This window comes from Cupressus sempervirens, chromosome 10 (genome assembly GCF_028749045.1).
Source record: "Cupressus sempervirens isolate cs-2001-9-10 chromosome 10, ASM2874904v1, whole genome shotgun sequence".
Classification (NCBI taxonomy): Eukaryota; Viridiplantae; Streptophyta; class Pinopsida; order Cupressales; family Cupressaceae; genus Cupressus; species Cupressus sempervirens.
The window spans coordinates 30,598,297-30,623,398 of record NC_143127.1 but is presented as its reverse complement, the minus strand read 5'-3'; the positions used below and the strand labels follow the sequence as shown (position 1 = coordinate 30,623,398).

At 36.9% G+C, this 25,102-nt stretch overlaps 1 protein-coding gene across 1 annotated transcript in view; it reads right to left on the bottom strand.

Moving 5' to 3' along the window:
- LOC149532409 (coatomer subunit gamma-2-like) overlaps nt 1–24,331 on the bottom strand; it is a 102,039-nt gene extending 77,708 nt beyond the window's left edge. The window contains exon 1 of the mRNA XM_089806936.1: nt 24,078–24,331. Within this exon, the coding sequence (XP_089663062.1) occupies nt 24,078–24,129 (52 nt within the window). The 5' untranslated portion in view covers nt 24,130–24,331. The remainder of the gene's footprint in view (nt 1–24,077) is intronic.
- Nucleotides 24,332–25,102: the final 771 nt, after the last annotated feature.

The window sequence follows — 25,102 nt, the reverse complement described above, 5'->3', positions numbered from 1 at the left end:
TTCCAAAGAAGGATCCTGATGGTCATTCCAATCCACTGGATTCAATTCTATTCCTTCTACTGTATCATAGTCTTCTCTCAACACATTTCCATCATCCTTCAGTTGATCCGAAATATCGAGGCCTCTCCATCTAATAGCCCTCATCATGTTCACCGTCAGCCTTGAGAAAGCTAGCTTTCTCACATGAAAGTCATCTTTGGCGTTGGCCCAAAAGTCCTCCATTGTGGGAACATGCTCAAATTCGTTTCCATGAGATGCCTTGATAAGACCATTAGGGTCAAACCCTTGCCTTGCTCTGTACCATCCTAAATGATACCATTCCAATTCCTTTTCTGCGGCTTCAAAGGAGGCCCGATTTGGGCAACTATAATTGCCAATTATGATTGAGAATGAAATGCCTTTTTTTTTTCGTTTCTCAATATTCTATCATAGTGCTCAAGTTGACTAGCCAATTCTAACAAAACAACCTTGTCAGGTGGGTATCTTGGTAGCCTCTTGGGACAAACTGTACTTCCTGCCACTCTAATGTATGTAAACTGCAGAAATTGGATGAACCAACTCCCAAACTTCATAATTCTTGTCTCTGCTTCCGATGAAAGTCTCTTAGCAAGTGTCCCTTGTAACACCCTTACTGTCTTCGTGGCGAAGGCATCGCAAAATATCTTGTAATCTTTGTTATTGTGCAAATGGAGCTGCGGATAGCATTCATGTACCAAATATTGCCCTGGTCCACTACCAACTTCTCCTAAGGCCTTAAGTCTTGGACTTTTGTACAATCTAGCAATTAGGTAGAACAGATAGGAGCTCATGTAGAACTGCCTTTGGTTTTGCACAGTTTTGAGTTGCAATTCTAAGTTCTCGCTTATGATCTTGGCCCAATCAAACCTTCTTTTCCCTTTCTCAATCTCATCAATGAAGTACATCCAGTTTTCAAATCTTGTCCCTTGAGCTAGGCCCATGATCCGACTAAGCAGAACAACAAGATCACCATATTCTGGTTTGAAATTTGCCATTGTAAGCCTCGATGATCTGTTAACTCCTTTTCTTCCCTTGCGTATCCAATTCTGCTTTAGATGCGTGTAATAGGCCTCTTGGTTATCTTGAAATGACTTAGTTGCTTGATCCATCATTACAATTGTCATGCCCTTGTACTGGGGAATGTTAAATGTTTCTTCAATTGCTTGTTCACTGATGCTGGCCAAAACTCTCTTCTCTTCATCAAAAATGATAGAATTACTGTTTAGATCAAATCTGGATGCACATTCCATAATCAATTCTGGACAAGGCAATGTGGGAGGAAAGGCCGTTGCGTGTACAATTCCACTCTTGTAAATCCTTTTTGCCAAGGGGGTTGTCCTTGCTTCAGTCTGTCCCTCATCCGTATCATGTCCACTGTACAGATATTGGTGTCGGTTATTCTCTTCATTTTTGAGAAGAAGGAAGTATTGGGCATCGCATCCTCTTTGTCTTTCTTAGTGTTCACCCACTTGGGATTCTTACTTGCACTATCATCCTCCATGCTCGTCGCCCTATTACGAGATGGTAGAGTGGTGGACCAAAAGGCAAGAAGAACCAAGCGGAGCAATCCTTAGACTAGAACGAAAGATGGATGTCAGCTTAAGCACTCCTTGCAACTCTAGATGATGAAAATTCACCTTAACCAATAAACTTACAGCGACTTTTCAGAACCTAAGATATGACTTTCAAGTAGTTCAAATCCCTTTGCAAATAGAAATTTACACTCCTAAAACTATCCAACACTTGTCTTCTATGCAAAAATCAAACTTTCATATGTATCTCTTCTCCCAACAAAATTGCCAAAATCTGGTATAAAAATGCAGTCCTAAGTAGGAAAAAATCAGACCTTCACCATGAATTGCTCAAAAATCAGAATCAGATCTGCCTCAATAAAATGCCAAGAATGGAAAATTTTGCCTTTGTCTCAAATTCGCCCATGCATGAAGTCTGAAATCTGCCCAAAATGCTACCTAGGGCACAAATCGCAGCCCACAAATGGAGGAGAAAATCACCAAAATATGCAAAAATCTGCCCACAAGAAAAATCGCCAAGGTCTGAAAATGGAGAAATGCAAGCAAAAATTGCCCAAGCATGCAAAAAACTGCCCTCCACAAAATTCGCCCAAGTCTGAAAAAAATCTGCTCCTCCACAAAATTCGCCCACATGGAGAGGAAGAAATGATTTGTGAAAATGAGATGGGGAGGAGACTCCCTTTATAGCCAATTTTCTTTCTCCATAAAGCTGGCCTACATGGTGTAGGAGAAAACAAAAAATAAAAATTAAATTCAAGTTAAGGCCCACAATTAAATACTTAGCTCAAAAAAATTAATTTTGCCAAAAGAAAATTGCACTTTTAAATTTACCAATTAGCTCCAATTGCAAAACGAAATTAAATGGCCTTGAGGGTGTTAAATATTTCCATTTAATGAGGGTTTAGTAATTAATACGTCATTAAATTTGGATTTTGGCTAACCAAAAGCCATTTTTTCAATATTAAATTACTAAATTCATTAAAAAACTTAAAAGTTTTCAAGGCAATTAATCCAATTAAAGCCAATTTTTTGCAATTTTCTACCAAATCGATTTTGCCAAGCTAAAAATTAAAAAATTAAAATTGCATTTAGAACCAAAAATCGATTTTTTGCACTTTTCCTCAACAAAATTAAAAAAAATTTACCAAAGAAAAATTTGAGATTTTCCAAAAACTTAAGTCTAATTAAAATTTCTCTTTTGAGAATTATCCAAATTTACAGAGTTAAAACCAAATTTTCAAAAGGAAATGTCTAAGTACAAAATTCACAATTTTATCCTGCCAAGTTGAAATTAACTTAGAAAATTATTCGGCCTAGGGATAAAATTGATAGCTCTGGAAAATCAAGTTAAGAAAACCGGGTGAAAATAAGCTAAGCCTCCCCATATCTGTCTTGAAGGTGCCAAGGCGTGACATTTTCAAAACTCAAAAAATTTTGGGCAATCCAAAAATTTGCCGAGATGATAAAAAAAAAAGGGGGTCCCCAAGATTTGGGGCGATGTGTGAAAACCTCACAACACACATGTATCCTCAATGATACTTACCATATTGTTGAGTGGATATTTTGCAACCGACAATTTGTTAAAATCCAATCACAAAATAGATAGACCAGCCACAGCGTATGAGACAGAGTCTCTCCTAACTTTAAGGGAAGGCTCCCCCTTCTCACCATTCCTTGGATCAACTCAAGGTAAGCAAGAATTTGAGAGATTTTGAAAGGGTGTTACTAATATTCTTTCCTCTTAACTTTTAGAAAAGAATTCACTTACCTATAGAGCGAGTGATGGACAAGACAAAATCTCTAACTACACTTCTATCTAATAGCTAGAAACAATAATACCGATAAAATAACACCAACTCAAAGGCTGGTTGAAAGCATATTGGTTTGGCTCTAAGTCCTATTTTAATCTATTCTATAAAAATAACCTCTTCCATTGGGGCGCAAAGACTTCCAAAGGTAGGGAATTCTAACTATTTTGTAAATTGAGAAGGTAATACAAGCTACAGTCAAAGCTTCTAGTCTATGTATCACTACAATCGCTCACAATCAAAGCTTCGGCTCCGATTGCTTCTTACCTCTTTATGCTCAATCATTTAGACATACAACAACAACATAAATCAAAGATAAGATGCAAACTACATTCAAAGCTTCCAATTTGCACTATCACAATTGCTCTCAATCAAAGTTTCAGCTGCAATTGTTTCTTTGTATTCACTTTTCTTTAAAACGGTACTACACAATCAAAGTTATGCTTGCACAATTCTACAGAGCTTTCTTGCATATAATAAAAGATGATTTTTACAATGAGGGGTGCACTTCTTATATACTATAAGAAGTGAGAAAAAGGAGGAAATTTTGGGAGCAACTCAACCACTTTGATCCGATAAAACTAGGTGAGAAGAATTATTGGACATGTCATAAGGACATGCAATCAAATCACACGTAATTGCATTGCATGCAATTCATCTTCTCCAACTACAAACATGAAATACTAAAAATTAAAACAAGACGAAAAAAGTTGAATCAATCATAAAGATTGTTCTGAAAAGCCTTATATTTGGCGATACAATCATTAACCATAGGAAGATCTATTAGCATGAATGTTGATGATATGCCTATGGGGGAGTATCCTAGTATTGTTAGAGTATTGGGGAGATTGTTAGCATGATTATATGTTGCATTCATGGCAGTGTTTGTCATTGATGTCAAAATATTGGTTATTCTATGAAGATTGGTAGAGTAGTAGACAAAGATTGAGATTGTGAGGTTTGAGGATTGAAGATGAGGTTATGCACAGTTGCAGACATGTTCTACAAAGTGTGGTGATCATATGGTTCAGTGCGCATTTAGAAATATGAAGACAATTGACAGTTATTTGAGATTTATTGAAGACAACGTTCTAAAAGAGCTCCTGAGAAGCAATTCTACTAATTGGATTATATCTCCCAATACAGATAGAATCTGGTTAAGTGCAGTTGTACAGAGGAAAATTGTTAAAAAAGGACAGGGTTACTGTTGCACCAAAAGATCAACCTATTAATGCTCAATACAACCAATAGTCTTACAGAACCACAAGAGGTGATTAAGCCATGTCGCAAAACCTGCGAGGGATGCTGGCCCACTGCCAACAATCCCCCTCCCAATGTCACTTGCCATGGCTTGCAAGATTTGAACCTATGACCAAGCTCTGATACCAATTGTTAGAAAGGACAGGGTTACTGTTGCACCAAAAGATCGACCTATTAATGCTCGATACAACCAATAGTCTTATAGAGCCACAAGAGGCGATTAAGCAATGTCGCAAACCCTGTGAGGGACACTGGCCCACTACCAAAAAAAATGACATGTTGAAGATGACGCGGTTGATCACGCTAAGTACGAGGATTGCACGTTTGAAGAATCGTGAAGACTGTGAGCTAACAATGTTATGTAATTATGACAAGATGTATTGTACCGTGTATTGTATTATCTTAATGTGGTCCTATATTAATTGTAAATTGAGAAAGCTCCAAGGTTGACTTAGTTAATTAGTTTGAGGACTTGGTATAAAGAAAAGTTGTTTTCCTTGTGGTTAAATGTGATTGTGATTATGAGTGCCATTGTAAGTGTGATTTTAGTGCATGAATGTGTAATGCAAATGAGCCAACCTAGATGTGAGATCCAACAAACCTGATATTGAAAATTGAGATCAGAGAAGTGTTTGGTGAGGATAAAGCATGGCAAGCTAATAGAGAGACTGTATTTGGTAAAGAGATTTCAGCGGACAATTGTTTATTGGTATTATTTTGTGTAGGATAGTACAAAGGCCAGTTGGTTTATGAATTCAGTGGGCTTCCACTGAAGTTGTTTGGACAGTGGGTCCTTCTGCCTTCCACAACTCCTAACAAGTTTGGAATCTCCTCACAAGGATTCAAAGTTTCCTAACAGGGATTGATATGTATTGATTGTATTTCATTGACTCCTGACAGGGTCCATCCTCTTACAAGGAACTTATATATTAGTACATCATTTTGTGGGTACCATCCGCACCGAAGTTTTCCTCTAATCAAGGGTTTCCTACTTAACAAATCTAGTGTTATTATGTATGGTTATCTTCTTGTGGTTATTGCACTTGTTGGTTACATGTTTCATATTTAATTAGGTTAATAAGATTCGTTTTAATTGGATAACTGATTCAACCCCCCCACCCCCCCCCCCCCCCTCAGTTATCTTGGTGGACTTTACTTTATAACAAGCTCTTGGATCTCCATTGTCTTTGAGATAGCTTCGATTCTGGCTTCATTTGCATGTGCTGATTTTATGACTTTGTAGTTTTCTGCAAGAAAATCCCACAACTGCTTTGCTACAGATTTGTATGTAGCGAACCTATTCATCGTCCAAATTCTTCAGAATCAAGATCAACATTGACTCTGTCAGTATATTTTGAGATCATTTCTTCTTGAGTGAACAGGTTGACATGTTCAATAAGGACATTGAATCCCATTTGCTCTAGATCGCACATGATCTCAATTTCCACTATTTGACAACCTTCTAAGGCTCCCCATAACTTTTTGAAAAAAATTCCAAGTATCTCCTCCTTATGACCCATAAGGCCCTGATATATGTAGAACATGTCAGAAAAAGGAATGATGTCGCATGAAATCAAGGCATCCAGGTCAACGTCTACCATTTGATCCCAAACACCCAAGATTTCTTCCAAGGTATTGATTTCTTGATTAAAAGAGGCAATCATGTCATGTAGTAGCTCTTCAACACCTTTGATACGTTTAAGAACTTTGATTGCATCCTTGATGGATTAAACTCCTTCAGATCTAACTTCTTTGAACCAAGCCTTTGCTGCCTTGGCTCTCTAATTCTCCTGAGTTGTCTAAGATGTGATGACTGTAGGCTATGAAGACTATTGATGAATGACCTCATTAAGACGAGCAACCTCTTGCTTCAGTTGATAAATTGGCGAGTGCATCTTGGGCATCTTTCAAACACCCTAGCCGCAATTGTTTACCAAGTTCAATTTTGGTGAACTTGTAATTTAAGTGGTTGAGCTCCTCAACTGGTTCCTCCACCAAAGGCTCTACAATCTCGGCATACTTGCTCTTCCCAAAATCAACAACAATTCTTCAAACAAACTTGGCTTTTAAAGATTTAGACTGAGTCTTCTTGATAGGGAAATTGTCTTGAGGTACTACAACCTTCCCTCTCTTCATAGTGATTTTTACCAACCATGCAGGCATACTAAAACCTTCATCTGCTAAGACAAGGACAATAGCTACAACAAATATTGATCCTGATTGTAATTCTATTGTGATTGTGCATGCTTCAGTTTGTGTGGTTAGAACCATGGGTGTCCTCTGAGATGACTCTGTCATGAACATCTCAAATCCTACAACCGAGGTATCAAGTTGGGAAACTTGACCCTCTGTGACAGTTGATAAATCCTCAAACACATTTCCCAAATTCTCGCACTGCTCTATTGTAATGATAGGAGTTGTCGAAGAGATAGGGAGTGTCGACATGTTCACTTACAAGACGGAAATGGTAGGAGTGAAAATAGTAGAGAATGAATCCACATCGTTGTCTATGGCATCCAAGATGGGTCTTTCCTGAATGGATGGATCCTGATCTTTTATTAGCCATGGGGGACATATGATCATTATCTCTCCTTCCTCTCCTTCATCTCCTTCATCAAATTCTTCCTCTGATTCTTGAGCTTGCATGGGTGCTTGAGAAGATTCTAAAGGTGGTTTGGATCTTTTTTTGACTTTGAGCTTGAACTTGAGAGTTTTAGCCAGCGTTGAAAAAGATGAATTCTCTTTGTTTGTAATCTCCACCTAAGACATTTTTCCAATAGGTACAAAATGATTGCACTTCTACCTCGAGTTTAGGATGTACTCTCTTGAGGCCTTGGATTTTCAGCCACTTGTTGGCATTTACTAAGATAGATTGGAATCTATCAAAGATGAACATGTCTTCTTGTTGCCACTAAATAGGAAATGGACAATGCTTGTCAAAGCCAGCCTTGTGATATTCTAGATCTAGGATGACACCATTATCTTCAACCTGAAATCCTGGTGGAATCTCAACGATGTTGAGGTCAATGATTTGCTGCAATGTGAGCCTGCAGTAGTCCATTTTCATGATGTCCACTTTTGTGCACAAGTCAATCCATACATCCTCCATGCAACGAACATGGGTAAATGCTCTTCTGATTCTTGAATGCATTCCTTGGTAATCGAAGTTGAACTTACCTTTGAATTTTGTCAAGGTGATAAGCTTAAGTTATGCTTCCATAGCTTTTGCTTTTTATACCGAATTGAGCATATACTGACCAATTTCACGAGGTTTGGCATTGGTAATGTTGAACCTTGGCCTGTATTGGCATGATTGCATCTCCATGAGTCGTTTGGCCAACTCAATCAGAATAATCCTATCAGTAGGATATCTTGGTAAGGTATATAGTTCCCCTTGAAAATAACCAACTCTCAAATAGGGGGACGTTGGAAATTACAAGAAGATGCAGCCGAACTGATTTACCCTCTCCCAAGCTTCATCGATACTCTTTTGATTACCTGCTCTTTGTCAAATTGACAAATGTCCAAAGAATGCATCTTGGACCCTCTTGTAATGATATTTGTTCTGTGTCAATGTAATCTGATCATAATAGTCCCAGACGAGAACTAGAGTTTGATCCCCCTTGATGGAAAGTCCTGAGAACATTCCCATGGCCGCAGCAATGTAGACCAAGTCAAAATTCATGTAGAAAGTTGTCGATGTTCCCACATTAACCAATTGTTCACATAGCGTTGTGCTTATAAGTTCTCCCCAGTAGATGGGTTCCTTGTTATCAAAGCTCTAACAAATAAACTTATCGACCCATGGTTTAAAATCACTAGATTCCTTGAGGCCACAAACTCTACTAAGGAGAGTTATCAAATCCTTAACTTCTGGTTTGAAGTCAAATTTGTTTATTGTTTTGGACTACTTAGAAAAGTTGGTTCTCTTATTATCCAACCAGTATGCATTTGTGTGTCTTTGATAATCCAACTTGTTTTGATTCCACAACTGCAGAGACATCTCTTTAGACAAATCTACACATTCTGAATTCTGAGGAACTTTGATGATTTGTTCAACAACATCCAGATCTAGGCTAATGATAATCTTGCCATCCACATTCTTGATTGTTTTTGTCTTAGGTCTAAAACATCGGGTGCATTCCAAGATGAACTCAACTTCTAGGGCAGCCATGAGAAAAGTAGATACTAGATGAATATTACTCTTTTTAATGTGTCCCATCCCCCTGCTAGCGGGGGCTTCGATTCTTAGCAAGAAATCAGCCATGTCTGTGTGCCCAATCTTCGTATCTGATACTTGATCCAGAGGAGATGAAACGAGTGATGCAATCACATGAGCCAACTCCTTGTCATGCTGGTATTTCATCTTCCCTGTGGATTTTGATGGCATGGATGTGTTGTGCTGCAACACGGAAATTCCAAAGAGTAAATACATCATCTGGAGGGATTAGCTCCAAGGAAACGTCAGTCTTTGATTGGCAAAGATAGATCTATGAAGAACAAGGTGTTCATAGTATTGATTAGATACTCATGGAACACATGTGATGGCTGGATACGATCTAGAAAGCATATGTATATGGACAAAAAGGGCAGGCCAAAAATGGGACTTAGAAGGATGGATTGCATATGGGCAAAGATGGGCTTTTCCTTGTATGCTCAAGAATGCAAGCTATGTGCATAGGGATACATGCAAATGACGACTTTGGTATTTAAAAGAGTGACCTTTTACCAAAATCGGGTTCTCTAGAGGTAATTACATGTGGTAATTACACATGGTAATCGCTTGAAATAAACATGTAAGTGGGTTCGGAGGATTTAATTGCATGTGTTGAAAAATGGATGGAATATGTATTTACATGAAAACATGAAAGGTGAAAGGATGTATGATGCAGGACCATCTTGCACGAGAAAAAAAAATTTTAAAAAAAAAAATTGGAGAGAGAAAGTGACGAAAATTAGAAGAAAAAAATAAATAAATAAATAAAAAGGGAAAAAGGGGAGAAATTTCTATTTTTGGAGAGAGAAAAAAAGGAGGAATTTCTATTTTTGAGGTGCATAGGTGGCATAAAATAGAAAAGTAAAAAAAAAATGGTTGTCATTCCATTTATCGAGGTGTGTTGGTGGAATTCTAGAAAGTTATGGATATTGTAGAAGGTTATGGAAGTTGTAGAAGGTTGTGGATATTGTGTAGGAGGAATTCTAGAAGGTTGTGGATAAGTCATGCATTGGGTGGTAAGTGCCTATTTAAGCAAGGCATATGAGCATTTCTAATCAAGCTCGAGAAGTAGAAGCTGTGGAAGGTAAAGCTTTGGAAGGTGAAAGCTTTAAGGTGTGAAAGCTGTGGAAGGTGAAGCTTGGGAAGGTGAAAGCTTTGGGAGGAAAAGCTTCAAAGTGTGAAGGCTTCAAGGTGTGAAAAAGGAGGAAGTAAAAGTTGAGTTTTCCAAAGTCTGTGGACAGAGCACCGAATGTGAGGCAGTTTACACTTGAATCTTAGATAAAGTTGGAGAAGAGCTAGTGACTGTGGTTTAGAAACAAGGAGGTTGCTTGGTGGCTTGCAAGCACAAGTTGAGATCTCGAAGGTTTCTACTAGAATGTGGATCTAGACTAGCTTGGGTTTGGATTGGATCTTGAGAGATCTTGCAGAAATGTTATTGTAATTGCTATTGGATTTTCAAGTATAATAAAATTGTTTGAAACATTTTGTCATCTTGTTGTCTCCATATTGTTGCATTCTTGGTTGTGAGTTGGTAAGGGTGGTGTGGCCCTTCATCAAGTGGTATCAAAGCGTACCTTCATCAATGTAGATGCACTTGCATTCTTGGATAGGATTCCTCACCTTTCTTCCAAAAAAGAAAACAAAACAAGCAATCAAACAATCAATAAAACTAAGTACAGAACAAAAACTTACTTCTTGCTATTAACTCGAACATGATAAACTTCAAGATGTTCTTCTATATGCAATTTCGTTTTTGGAATTTGGAGGACTTTCAAGCATTTTAAATGAGACGATTTCGTCTTATTTAAAGGCAAAATGCAAAAGATATGGCATGCCTTTGAACAAATGGACAAAAATGAGCCAAATAATGTATTTCATTTTTGGAATTTACAAGATTTACAAAATTTGAAATGAGACAATTTCATTTTATTTAAAGAAAAAATGCAAAAGATATGGGATACATTTGAAGAAATGGACAAAGATGAATCAAATAATGCAACATAATAGCAAAGCCAGCAAGAAATACAGGCAAAGTTGAAATCTTCTACTTACTTGGAGCTCAATGAGCCAAAAATGGAGGAAAGAGAAGTTGAAATGAACAAGTCTCTCCAAAATCGAGTTCTCAAAGTGCAAATGCATACAACTAAGAGCCTTTGAAAAGTTCAAACTTTCAATCCAAGACCAAGATGTTTGTTGCAATCTTCTTTCTTCCCACGTTTTTGGTGCAAATCGGATTTAGGAAGCCCAATAACATGGACGTTTTGACTTGCAAACTCCAAAATGTGGTCTCCAAACTCTCACATGCAAAATATTTTTGCAAAATATATGTATTTGGGTGTTTTGATGCAAAAACGTGCCCTAGAAATGAAATAAGCGTTTTTGCTTGCTTTGGTGAAAAATGTGGATTCCAAATGCATTTACATGTATTCAAACTCCAAAACACCTCCTCCAAATGCAAACGCATGGGCTGGAAATGCAAATTCCTGGGTGTTTCGGGTCAAAACATGCCGTTTAGATGTCAATGCATGAGCTGTTTTTGGATTTGGAATACAAAAACATGGTCTCTAATATCATTTGCATGTGTTTGAATGCATACTTGAACCCTATAGATGCATATACATATATTATTTTGCCTTAGAAAACCCACGTTTTTGCTTGGGAAGCAAAATCGGGGTCTAAGAATGCAATAACATATTTAAAATGCATGTATATGTGGGTTGGAGATGCAAATTGCACTCTCTCAACCTCATTGCATATTTAAAATATGGAATAGTTTATGCCTTAGGCATTTTTGGCTTAGGAATGCAAAAACGTGGTCTTGGGATGCCATTACATATGTTTATAGTCCAAAATGGCACTCTCTCAAGCCCATCACATATTACATATTGGCTGGAAAAAGCAAGTCCACAACTTGGCTTCCTAGAGCAAATCGCAGTCTTGAAGTGCTATTACATGTAACATTGTTTGCATATGGAAGGAAGTTTTCATGTAAATTGGACACTTGGAAGTCCATTACATATTTTAAATATGCATTTTCAAGCTAAAATTGAACTCTACAAGTGCATTTGCATGTAAACATGTAAAAAGACATGTTATTGAGTTTGCACAACTTAAGTGACCAATTAAGCACATGTCGAATTGATTTTTGAGTTAATATTACTTAAAGGAGTCAAATATAATATTTACACTATAATTTATATATATCATGTGAAAATATTATTCAAAAAGTAATATTTAACTTAGATGTTTTAATATTAAAACATAAAGTAAAACGCAACATTAAATTATAACTATGTAAGGATAAAGTTACTTAAATGAAAAATTAAAAAGCAACTCAACCTGAAAATATAAAATAAAGTGCACTATAGTCACTTAAGTGATAAATTTAAGTGATAGAGTAACTTAAAAACATAACATAAAGTCAATTTATGTTATATTTTTCAAAAAGTCAATGTCAACATTAAAATATAACATTGAAATTTTAAATATGCGATTGCACCTGAAAAGTCTACTTTTTGGGCACTTAACTATTCATATCATCTTACTACTAAGTCCGATCAAGCCCTAAGATACATTGAATCGGAGGGAAAATTGAAAGCAAGAGATTAGACGAAACAAAAAAACTAAAAGCAACTAAACACACACTCAAAAATGTAAATAACGACTTTGGGCACTTAAATGGTCATATCATTTGACTACTAAGTCCAATCAACCCCTAAGATATATTGAATCGAAGGGAAAATTGAAAGCAAGAGATTAGACGAAACAAAAAGACTAAAAGCAACTAAACACACAGTCAAAAGCGTAAATAACGACTTTGAAGGCTTCACAAATCAAGCATAGGCTTAATAAAATGAAAAACAAAAAGGACTTGAAGAAGCTTTCAGTAAAAGAATTCATTATGCAAATTGGGGTCAATTGGTTGATCAATGTTAGCCAATTAAATAATGAATTATCTTAGAGAAATTTGAAACTAAGTTAAAAAAAATTTGTATTGTTACCTACATTTCTGTGGTGAAAAAATGCAGGACAACACATATGATCATCATATTCATGGTATGTTTCAGGAACCTGATCCACCATGCAAGATATAGTCTATCATGATCTGCTTAGACATCATAATAAAAGATTAAGTTATTGTAAGATCGTCACCTTTCAATAACTTCTACAAATACAAGTGATAATCATTTGGAAGCCGTCACTTCCTCATGATGTACACAGGGGGCAAGCCCATTAAAATCAAGTAATCACACACATGACATCAAAAGTCTACATGAAGTCAAACTCCCTCTAAATCTAATCTCAACTTTTCTAACCTCCTCATACAAGGTTACCTCTAATGAAGTGTCAAACTCCTTCTAAATCTGATATCAATCTTCTTTTTCCAGCAAGACTATCCCTGGAGAGAACGGAAAAGATCAAGGCAAATAGCTCTTATAGTACATTCATGGATACAAATAAAAGATTAACTACAAAAGTAAATAAACGTAGTTCTCAAGATATAATAATCAGAAATACTTCTCTTTGCATCTTAAGTTCTACTTAAGATTCTTTAGAGGTAGTATCTCTAGAAATGGTTCCTCTTCATGAGGCACCTGGATTACTCATACTTTGGCTTCTCGTAAAGACTCCAATATTTCCATTGTTGAGACTCTACTTCCCTCCTTCACACCTTTTTTACTCAGATATGTTCTTTTATCTCTGATTTACATACTTCAACTACTGACTTATTTCTTTTCAAATCAAATGGCCTTCATTTATAACCTATGCAATGGCAGGTGTGTCTTTTCAAAATGAAAGGTCGTATCTCTTTATAATTAAATTACACTCTCTCCAAATAATCACACCTTTTCATTAAACAATTAATTTGAGGAAGGTAATAGTATCATCAAGTTGCATAAATACTTTACTATGCCTTAAGTTTGGATAAAACACCTTCGATAAATCATCAGGCACATTGAACCTTTTTTTATCGCCGACCTTTGACTCATTAGAATGTATTGTATTTCTGCTTTAATCATTTGTCTTAGTTTATACATTTATTCTATTGTCAGTGTATATGAGGATGCATGTATATCAGGTCACCATATTTGTTTTTATTAAATTGACATAGCAAATACGTTGCCACTAGTATATTCGTATGTCGTAAATTTTTGACGGGTTCTTCCTTACATTTAAGACATTCACACAGACTTATTTTGAGTAGTCCATAAGAAAAATGGCGGCAGTTGTGTAGTCTTTGACACACAAGATGATATGTTGCTCTGCATATATCAGCTTTTGTATTGGTCGATTCTTGTTTACCGCCACTGATTTCAATTACTGATTTTGAACACCTTTGTATTGTAAAATTGGTATTTGCTTCTTCTGCATAAATTTTGATGCATATACCATTATCGCTGAATGACATTATACACATAACCGGATGCTCTTCAAATATTTTCCATATTCCTCTGAGTCATATTTCCCTATTCAATGTCAGTTCTTGATTCATTCCTGAATCGCCTCCAACCGTCCCTCCATCTAAACCAGATATAGAAAATTTTGTGGCTGTCCTCCGTAAATTTATATTTGCAGCTTGGCTCTAATACCATGTTGAGGAAGAAGGATTGCTGCAAATGTGTGTGCAATTACAATTCAATATTGATAAATACCAAATATTAATATATAATTATGAATCTGATATTTGAGGTCACCTAACTCTAAAGGGCAGAACGTATATTGATTTTGATGTCTTTCCTTGGCATTGGATCTGCATTATAAAGGATATGAATAGACATATCGATGAGCGGACATGTCACATGTTCGTTCATGGGTATGTCTCATGAAAAGGTGCCTCTTCGTGCCTGATCTCTAATTCGGTTTCAACCCTTAACAACTACAAATGATTTCCTTAATAATAGTATTTTTAGATATATACAAATATTATATCTCACATAATATTATTTTATATGTGTGTGTGTGTGTATATGTTATATATTATACCTAACATATTATTAAATATTATAAATATATATATATATATATATATAGAATTTATATGACTGAAGCTACAAAACATCAACAAAACCCACGTCCACACATATGGAAACAAGCTTGCATAAATTAAAAGAGGTTGAAGCTAATTCAGAATTGGCAGATTCCACTCTCTACAAACAAATAATTGGATCCTTGATGTATCTAATGAACACTTGACTGGATATTTGTTATGAGTGCCCTCAGTCAATTTATGTGTGAACCAAAGCAAATACATATGGTTGCAGAAAAACACATTCTGAGATACCTAAAAGGCACAATTGGACTTTGATCTGAGATATGCAGCCAAAACAAACTTGAAATTGCATGGTTTCACATATTCTAATTGGGCAGGTATTCTGGCTGATCGAAAGAGCACTTCTGCTTGTTGTTTCAATTTAGGCGTTGTCATGATTTCTTGGTTTAGCAAGAACCAATCTTTCATAGCACAAAGCTCTACAAAAGCCAAATATATTGCAGCGTGTATGGAAGCTCAAAAAGAAGTTTGGCTCCGGAAGATTCTTACAGAATTATTTGGAAAACCCTCAAAGCCCACAATCAGTCAGTGTGATAACCAGAGTTGTATAAAGCTTTCTAATAATCCTATGTTTCATAACAGAACAAAGCATGTGGACATCAAGTATCACCGCCTAAGAGACATGGTAGAAAGGAATGCCATTAAACTGAGACACGTCAGTACTGAAGAACAAACAAGACATTTTCACCAAACCTCTCTCCAGAATTATGTTTGAATACTTTAGTGGTGAATTTTTAGCATGGTTATGGTAGAGAATGAAGCTGTAAATCCATATGTATTGTATATATACTAATTTTAATTTAATGGAAAAGCTTTGATTTCTTTGTACTTGTGAAAATGAAAATATTTGTATGGTGACAATCCCACAACAATAAGTCACTTCTACACTATAACCTTCATTATGAGGTAAAGATCTCAAAATCATGGTTGATAACTCATGTAGTAAAGGATATTCACATGAATATCCTAAAATCCATTATGGTGGGTAACATATGCGTTGGTACCTGAGGACATGTCATAATGGTTGATATTATAAACCCTTTAAGGTGGATAGCACATATGATGATATCCAAGATGTGCCCTAAAAGTAAATATGTTAAATCCTTTAAGATGGATACCACAAGCGGCAATATCCAAGTTGTGCCCTAAAGGTAAATATGTTAAATCCTTTAAGGGGATAGTGCATAAGACAATATCCAAGTTATGCCCTAAAGGTAGATATCATAAATCCATTATCAAACATAGAGCATACAAGGATATCCAAAGACATGATGGTAGATATCTTAAAGCTCTTTGCGATGAATACCACTTAAGGTGGTATTCAAGCTAATGCCCTAAAGGTAACCTTCTAAAACAATTGTTATGGATATTACATGAGGAAGTGTCTAAGGACATGTCTTATGGAAAAGATATCCAAACTGATTATGTCATGTGAGGTGATATCCAAAAATATGTCATATGAAGATATTTAAAACTCTTTGATATTTATGGTAAACCTTAATGATAAAATCATTATGATCTAAAATGGTCTGACAACCCAAACTAGATCCTAATGACCTAAAATGGACTGACAAGACCTTATTGCATGTTCAAAACACATTAGCAAAGCAAATTTGACAAAAGGCCCTTACGGAGGCATGAACACAACTAGGGGCTCTTGCACCATACTCCTTTGGAGAACAAAATTTTACTCCATGTCTCTTGATTTCTTCCTTTGAGGTGGCATCCTCCATAGGAAGGCCTTACCACTTAAACCGAGTACACATGTTACACCTTGTGCCTTGTCCTCTTGGCTTCTTTGGTATCCAAAATGTAATCTAGCTTTGATGGTTGACATGGTGGTAAGTCTCTGATCTAATCTTCATCTTCCACCTCTAATGTACCTGCATATGCAACTACAATCTAAGCCCCTTTGACAGGGTACACTTCAAAAATATTAAAAATTGGTGAGATAGCAACCCCAAAAGGGAATTCCATCTCATAGGCATTTGCTCCACATTTTTCGACCACCCTACATGGCCCAATCTTCTTCATCTACAGCTTTGTGTACTTCCCTCTTGGTAGCCTTTCATTCCTTAAATGGGCTAAGACTCGATCTCCCACCTTGAAATGAATCTCTCTCCTGCTCAAGTTTGCATGTTATTTGTACTTATCCACATTGCTTTATAGGATTTCTCTGACTTGTTGATGTATCTCATTCATGGCAACTACAAATTCCTCCCCTGCCCCCCACCAGCACTCTCCTCTATTCCATTCAAATCCCTAAGTTCAAACACTCCCCTAGGTTATATTCCATAGACAATCTCAAATGGGCCTTTTTCCAACACTTCGATCCACAGAGCAATTATATGCAAATTCATCTTAGGGTAAGGATCAAATCCCATTGGGTTGAGTGTTATTTAGTCAAATAGCTAAGGAGATTTCCAAGACTCGTGATCACAACTTTAGTTGCCCATCCGTTTAGGGGTGATAGGCGAGCTAAATGTCAAGTTTGTTCCTAACTTCTTCCAAAAGGTTCTCCAAAAGTGACCCACAAACTTCTTGTCCGTATATAAAGCAATGGTCATCCATGCATCCAAACCACGTCCTTTAAAAAAAACCCTACAAAATATGTACTCTTACATTGTATAAAATGGGTCATCACTAAACTAGTCTACTACAACAAACACACTATCAAAGCCCCTCTGAGTTTTGGGTAACCCCAAAACAAAATCCACACTCATGGAATCCATGGCATATTTGGGATTCAGTAAAGTTTGATAAAGGCCTGAATTTGTACTGCAACCTTTGGCCCTTCAACAACAACACACTTTTCAACAAATATTCTGATATCACTTTGCATTTTTGGCCAATAATAATGCCTCCTTACTTGTTTCAAGGTCTTGTCCACACCAAATGACCCCCTAAACTGCCACAATGCTTTTCCTTAATTAGATTAGTCCTCATAGAGCAATTGGGAATACATAACTGAGCTCCTCTAAATACCAAACTGTTGATGCAAGTTTTGTATCACTTACATAACATATTAGGGTTTGAATATTCGATATGGGATATCAATCATGCAACTCCTCTCTTGAAAAGTTAATGCTCATGAGAGATGAGTATAACTCCAATGTTCCTTACACCGGTGGATACTCGCTCAGTTTTATCGATGTGATTTGCTGGTAATCACATAGGCGGTCTTACGCTATTCATTCAAGGATGACTTGGACTTTGGTGGAATGATTGTGATGGTGATGGGTTTGTGAAAGCTAAATGATGTTGATGGAAAGTGATGGTGGTGGAAGGTGAATGGATGTATTCTAATGCTTGACCTATTCCTCTAACTTGCTTCTCTAAGCTTCGACTACCTAGCTACTCACTATTCTACTCCTACTCCTGGATGGGGATTGAACCTAATGAGAGCTGACTAGCGGCCTCACTTCCACAGGTGCAATGATTCAAAAGAATAATAAACTAGTTTACCACACAAAGCTTCCCAACCAGCCGCTAGGATGCTAGTGGCCTAGTATTGACCCCTATCAAACATTTACCAATGCTACCATGCCTCTATCCATCTACTTTACTCTCACTTAATATAACTTGAAATGAAATTTGCTTCAACAACTTGAAAAGAAATCTAACTATGTGGAAGTAGAAAACATGCAATAATACCCAATGTTCTTAATCAACATGCAAATTGCAACAATGAAAAAGAGAGCAATTTTGGTATTATCTTCGCAACAACTTCTCCAACACTTTACAAATGAGAGCGAATGGCCTTTTATAGGGGCCAAAAATACAACGGACGGTGGAGATCAAAACAAGATCAACGACCCAGATTGGATCCTCAAAACCCTAATTAGGGTTGCCACCCCATCAGCCAATGAGAAGCTGCCACCTCATCAATGGGCCAATGAAAAAAGTGCAAAAAGTGGCAACCAATGAGAAGGCACCAAAATGGTGGCAATCAAAAATAGACACTTGTCCTATTCTAGAAGAAAGGGAAATTGCCACTTGGGCTTACATCAAATGATCTTCTAATATAAATCTTTCCTTTTCTTTCATTTTCTTAGCTAAGGCAATGAACTTAGCTAGCCTTTCGTTAACTTCTTCCATAGGAGGACAAGGTGTGTGCTTCACCTTGAGTTCCGCTGACTTCACCACGCTGCTTGCTGCTTGTAGCATCTTTTCATGCTCCTTCTCATATTCTTTCGCAAATCTAATAAGAGCATTGAGAGAGGAAAGGGTACTTAGATGCTTCTTCCTGATGGCAACCTTTTCTAGCTCATCCAATTCCGATCCAAAATCTATCTCGTTGACATCCTCTTTGCCAAGGGGGATTGTCCTTCCTTTAGTCTGTCCCTCATCTGTATCATGTCCACTGTATCGATATTGGTGTCGATTATTCTCTTCATTTTTGAGGCGTTTTGGGCATCATATCCTCTTTGTCTTTCTTAGTCTTGTCCGCTTGGGATTCTTACTTGCACTAACATCCTCCATGCTCGTCGCCCTATTACGAGATGGTAGAGTGGTGGACCAAAAGGCAAGTAGAACCAAGGAAAGCAATCCTAAGACTAGAACGAAAGAAGGATGTCAGCTTAAGGACCCCTTGCAACTCTAGATGATGAAAATTCTCCTTAACCAATAATCTTACAGCGACTTTTCGAAATTAGGACTTGACCTTAAGAACTTCAAATCCCTTGCAAATCAAAAGTTTATCATGCAATTCACCTCCAAATAAAATTACCCAACCTAGGGCAAAAATTGCAGCCTCTTGCAAAAATAAGAATTTTATCTTCAACAAATTTCGGCTCTCACAAAATTTGGCCTCCACAAAATTTGGCTCCCACAAATTTCGCCTTCCACAAAATTCACCAAGCAAGAAGAGTACAGATCTGCTCTTGCAAAATCACCAACGCCTTGAGAAGGAGAAGTGAGAAGTGAGGAAGAAATGGAAGAGAGGTCTCCTCTTATACCCAACATTCTAATTTCCTCCAAGCTGGCCGACTTGGACCCTGGGAGAAAGAAAAACAAATAATTAATGCAAAATTATGGCCCACAATTAAATACTTAGGTAAAATTAATTTTGCCATGATGAAAATTAACTTTTTAAATTGTCATTTGGACCAAAATTGCATATAGAAAATAAATAATGCCTTAGAGGTGTTAAATATTTCCATTTAATGAAGATTTAGTAATTAATACGTCATTAAAATCAATATTTTGCATGATTTAATTATTGCAATTTTAATTCAAATCGATTTAGCTAAGCAATTTTAGCTTTTTAACACAAATAAAATTATTTCTCTAGAGCCTAAAATCGATTTTGCAATTTTATTTCACCATCACAAAAATTAATTTTCTTCAGCAAAAAAAAAATTTAAGATTTTCCAAAAGACTAAATTTAACAAAAATTTCATTTTTTGAAAATTATCCAAATTTTCAAAAGAAAATGTCTTGAGTACAAAATTCACAATTTTATCCTGCCAAGTTGGAATTAACTTTGAAATTTGTTCGGCCTAAGGATAGAATTGGTGGCTCTGGAAAATCAAGTTGAAACTGGGTGAAAATAAATCTAATCTTTCTCCCACTGGCCCGAAAGTGTCCAAGGCTCAAAATTCTCAAAATTGTTGGAGAATCCAAAAATTTGCCGAGGCGATCAAAAAAAAGGGGGGTCCCCAAAATTTTGGGGCGATGGTGTGAAAACCTCACAACATCTCGCATCAACACAAACCATCTTGTATCAAAAATTCAGAATAGTCTTCACGAAAATTGTCATAAAATGATTACAAACAGTTTAAATCTCCTTCATATATACCACCCTTCCAAGCATCAATGCCAACACTTTGGAGCAGAACTTCTTGGATCAATAAGACTCTCCCACTTATGCATTTGCCACCTAGTTGGCTTGCCCTTTTAGTGCTTGATTGTGAAGGTGAAGCTTTGGAGATACTCCATCCACTTAATGTGCTTGTAATTGAGCTTATCTTGGCTGTTAAAAAATCACCAAGCAAGAAGTGAAAACAATATATTCTTTAAGGAGGAGATAGCATCTCCACTTCTTTTATGATTGGACCATAGCATACATCTCCAAGTCATATGAAGAGTACTTCCTCTCTTTGCCTCATTGAGCTTTTCACTGGGAAAGGCAATAGGTCTACCTTCTTGACTCAATACTGCCCCTATTGCACGCCCACTTGCATTACATTCTATAGTGAAAACTTTGTTGAAATCAGGCAGAGCCAAAACTTGTGCCACTCTTTGTTACATATATTGGAAGCTTTTATCAGCCTCCTCAAACCACATAAACCTTTTTCCTTTTGTCTCCCTTTATGGTGTCAATGATAGGAGCACAAATGTGACTGAAATTCTTCATAAATTTCCTGTAAATACTAGCTAGGTCATGGAAACTCCTTACCTCACTAACTGATGTTGGTGTTGGCAAGATTAGGATGGCTTCTACCTTGTTAGGATCCATCTCCAAGGAGCCTTCTGAGATCACAAAACCAAGGTAATACCAGTTCTTCCTTCGTGAACTCACACTTCTTCAAGTTGATCAGCAACTTCTCCTCGTGTAGCCTCTTCAAAACCATATTAACATGCTGCAAGTGTTCCTCCTTAGTCTTGCTAAAAACAAGGACATCATCCATATATACAACCACAAACTTACCTATGAAGGACTTCAATCATTAACCTCATAAAAGTACTTGGTGCATTTGTGAGCTCAAAGGGCATAACAAAACATTCATACAATCCTTCACTTGTCTTGAAGGTGGTCTTCCACTCATCCCCCTCTCTAATTCTGATTTGGCGGTAAACACTCTTGAGATCCATCTTTGAAAAATGACATCCTCCAAGACAATCCATTAGGTCCTCCATTCTAGGTATTGGGAACCGGTATCTTATGGTGATCTTCACATCCTCCAATCTCCACCTTTCTTTGGTGCTAAAACAATTGGGACTGCATATGGGCTATGGCTTTCCTTTATTAGGCCCTTGTCAAGCATTTCTTGGATCCATCTCTTTATCTCTCCATTCTATTTTCAAGTCAGTTTGTATGCTGACTTATTTGGAGGACTTGCACCTGATATAAAGTCTATATGGCGGTTCACATCTCTTATGAGTGGTAAAGAACTAGGGAGCTCATCAACTACAACTTCCCCATACTTGAACAAGGTGTGAATATGTAATTTTTACCAATTGGGACAATCCTCACATCACCTTTCTTCACAGTCCTATGTCTACCTGTTCAACTTAAGCCTAATACATGGAGATATTAGGCTAGGGGATCACCAAATCCGCAATTAACTCCATCCTTTGCTCCTGCAAAATTCAAAAACATAAAAGGCGTTCTATCTACCACCATTCCACTGATTCTCCGATTTATCCACCGGTGTAATGAGCTTCTATCATGATTTTATCAACCAAACCCTCAAACCTAGGGTTTCATAACCAATTTCATAAAAGTGGCTATAAAATGCTCAAATCATAATGAAAATTAATGGGACCAAAACCAAATGAAAGAGGAATCACTTCCTCATTCACCGCATTCGGTTTTGGAACATGGATTTACCATACAGGGTCGTACAGTGGTCTCAGACAGAAAGAAAACATTGCAAAGTTCAAGAAACAGTGTGCTGATTTTTTTTAGGATTGCTGCAAATATAATAGCACTGCCATAATGTTTGGTATGTGTTTTCCAATTCGCAGTGATCACTTATTTATATTGAGATTATATCAAGAGGAGACATGTCCCTTCATTATATCAAGAGGAGACATGTCCCATGAAGGGACATGCCTATTCATTAAAATAATAACAACATAATTTTATATATATATATGTTATGCACTTTAATCTCAAAGTTTTATCCAACTAAAGCTACCAAACATCAACACAGTGAACTCATTATTGTAAATTCTTCAAATTACAAAATGAACAACCTTGGGATCGACTTTCCTGGGCATATTTAACCATATCCCAATGTTCACTAACTGCCTTTTGAATTACCAAGCACCAAAATAACAAATTTGTGTGTTACAACAACATTAGCAAAACAAAGTTGCTTGGCAACTTCTACAAATTTTTGGCATAATTGCACTTCCTAACCTCAAATGACTCAAACTAGATACTAATGACCCAAAATGGTCTAATAAGACCTTATTGCATGTTCAAAATACAATACCAACGCAAATTTGACAAAATGGCCTCGTGGAGGCATGAATTCAGCCGGGTGCTCCTACACCACAATCGTATAAACAAATACCTAATGAAGAACAAATTGGCAATTTTTATGATGATGCAGGTCCAACGGGTATATGATGATGTGGGTCCAACGGGTAATAAATGCAGCGCCTACAATACATATAGATTAGGTCTATGATAAGACGATAATGCACCTCCCAACAATCAAGCCAAACGAAGAATGTTTAATCTACAAAAACTGTTGCATCTACCTGTCACACAAGCCAAGGAAACCGAAAGCTTTAATAAATGGTTCGATCAGTCACTAAATGACCCAATCTTTGCACAAAACAGCACAATCCAACAAAGACAATTTATGTGCCTGATGCAGAAATACAAAGAATAAATAATCCCAAAACCACCTCATTAATGAATATCGAAAAGAAATAGATAAATGGCCCAATACAGTTATGGTCTCCTCCAACACTCCAGATAATAAATGAATTCACGTTAACTGAGAATAAACCATTGCCACAAAATATAACTCGTTGCTTTAAAACAACTACAATGAAAATATTGTCTCGAGAGAGGGAAAGAGGACAGTTACCGAAAAAAGTCATTTGCTCCAATCAATAACAAAAAACGAAGGAAGCCACAATAGATAAAATGGTGGAACGGAACTATCAAATTGATATATCTTCTCCACCTAAAAACATATGAGTACATCACAGACAAAATACAGTAATTTTCGGTGTGCAAATACGTTTCTGCCGGACATGGCGTTGGATCTATGCATTAGTGTCCTGACCCGTGCCATAAATTGATGCCCTAATTAATAGTTTGGGGTTTATAAGTATTATGACACTATAAGATGAAATGGAACAATAGCGATAGAGCCACAGCCATGTTGACACGGTGCTTTAAACTAAGTTGCATGAATTTGCATTGATATTGAAATGTGGTTTGGATCTGTCTCAAAAAAAACCGAGATTCAGTGCAAATTGGGAAAGGAAAACTTGATAAATACCTTCCTCGTCTCTATCGTCGTCTTTCTTGATAAGAGGCTGAGCCAGCGCCATGCTTTTTGCCACCTGTTTGTTAACTATAGCAAATCGGATCTACTCCTTGCTTCCCTCTGTTATCTCCTCTCAAGTTTTGCATCTGCCAGACTTCGATTGCTTGGCTATCATACAAGGCAATAGTATCTGCTAGACTGTGCAATTGATTATCATACAAAGGCACTTGGTCCTCCTAGACCCTGCAATAGCTTAACCCTCATGTAAAGGCACTCGTTATTCTGTGGTTTATATCTGTAGGTTCCACTCTTTCTTTTTGCCTCGACGCCTTGGCAAGTAGGATCCTTGGTTGCCTTAAAATTAAATATAAATGCTTGTAAATGTTAATTATTATTGTTAATTATTATTATAGGCTCTTTTTGGCAAGCGGAATAGGAATATAGGAATAGGAATACTTATTTCAGGTTTGTTAATCTAGGAATAGAAAATTGGAATATGTATTCTCTTTTATGTATAATCTTTGTTTGATTGTGTAAAAGCAGAAATGGAATAAGATTATTTTTTATTGTTATGGAGAATTTTCTATTCCTATTGTATTCATGCTAGTCAGATGAAAGCTCCACAGAAATCCATGTTGTGGTGGTGCCTCTCCTCGCACAAAGTCATATGAATTAGCTCCTCCATTTCTACACAGCCATAGTCGGACAAGGACTGAGCATATCGTGTGTGGCCACATCCACTCACATTCAACAAGTTTGCACTCGTTTCCAAGGTTTGGACCTTGGCAACTTCAACATTCGTTTCGAGGAACTCCCCATGCGAGACATAGCAGATGGAGAGCCCAGTGATGAAAGCAAATGTATGTTTCTTGTACATCTGGCTTCTCTCTTGGACTGTGGGGACCTCCTACGCCCTCAAATGGACAACTTCCTATGCAAAATCAGTTCCTCTTGGGTTCAGCCACTGGCTAACAAGTATGAAATTCCAACCTATGTATTCATGCCAATCGGAATATATCCCTCACAATTCCTATTCA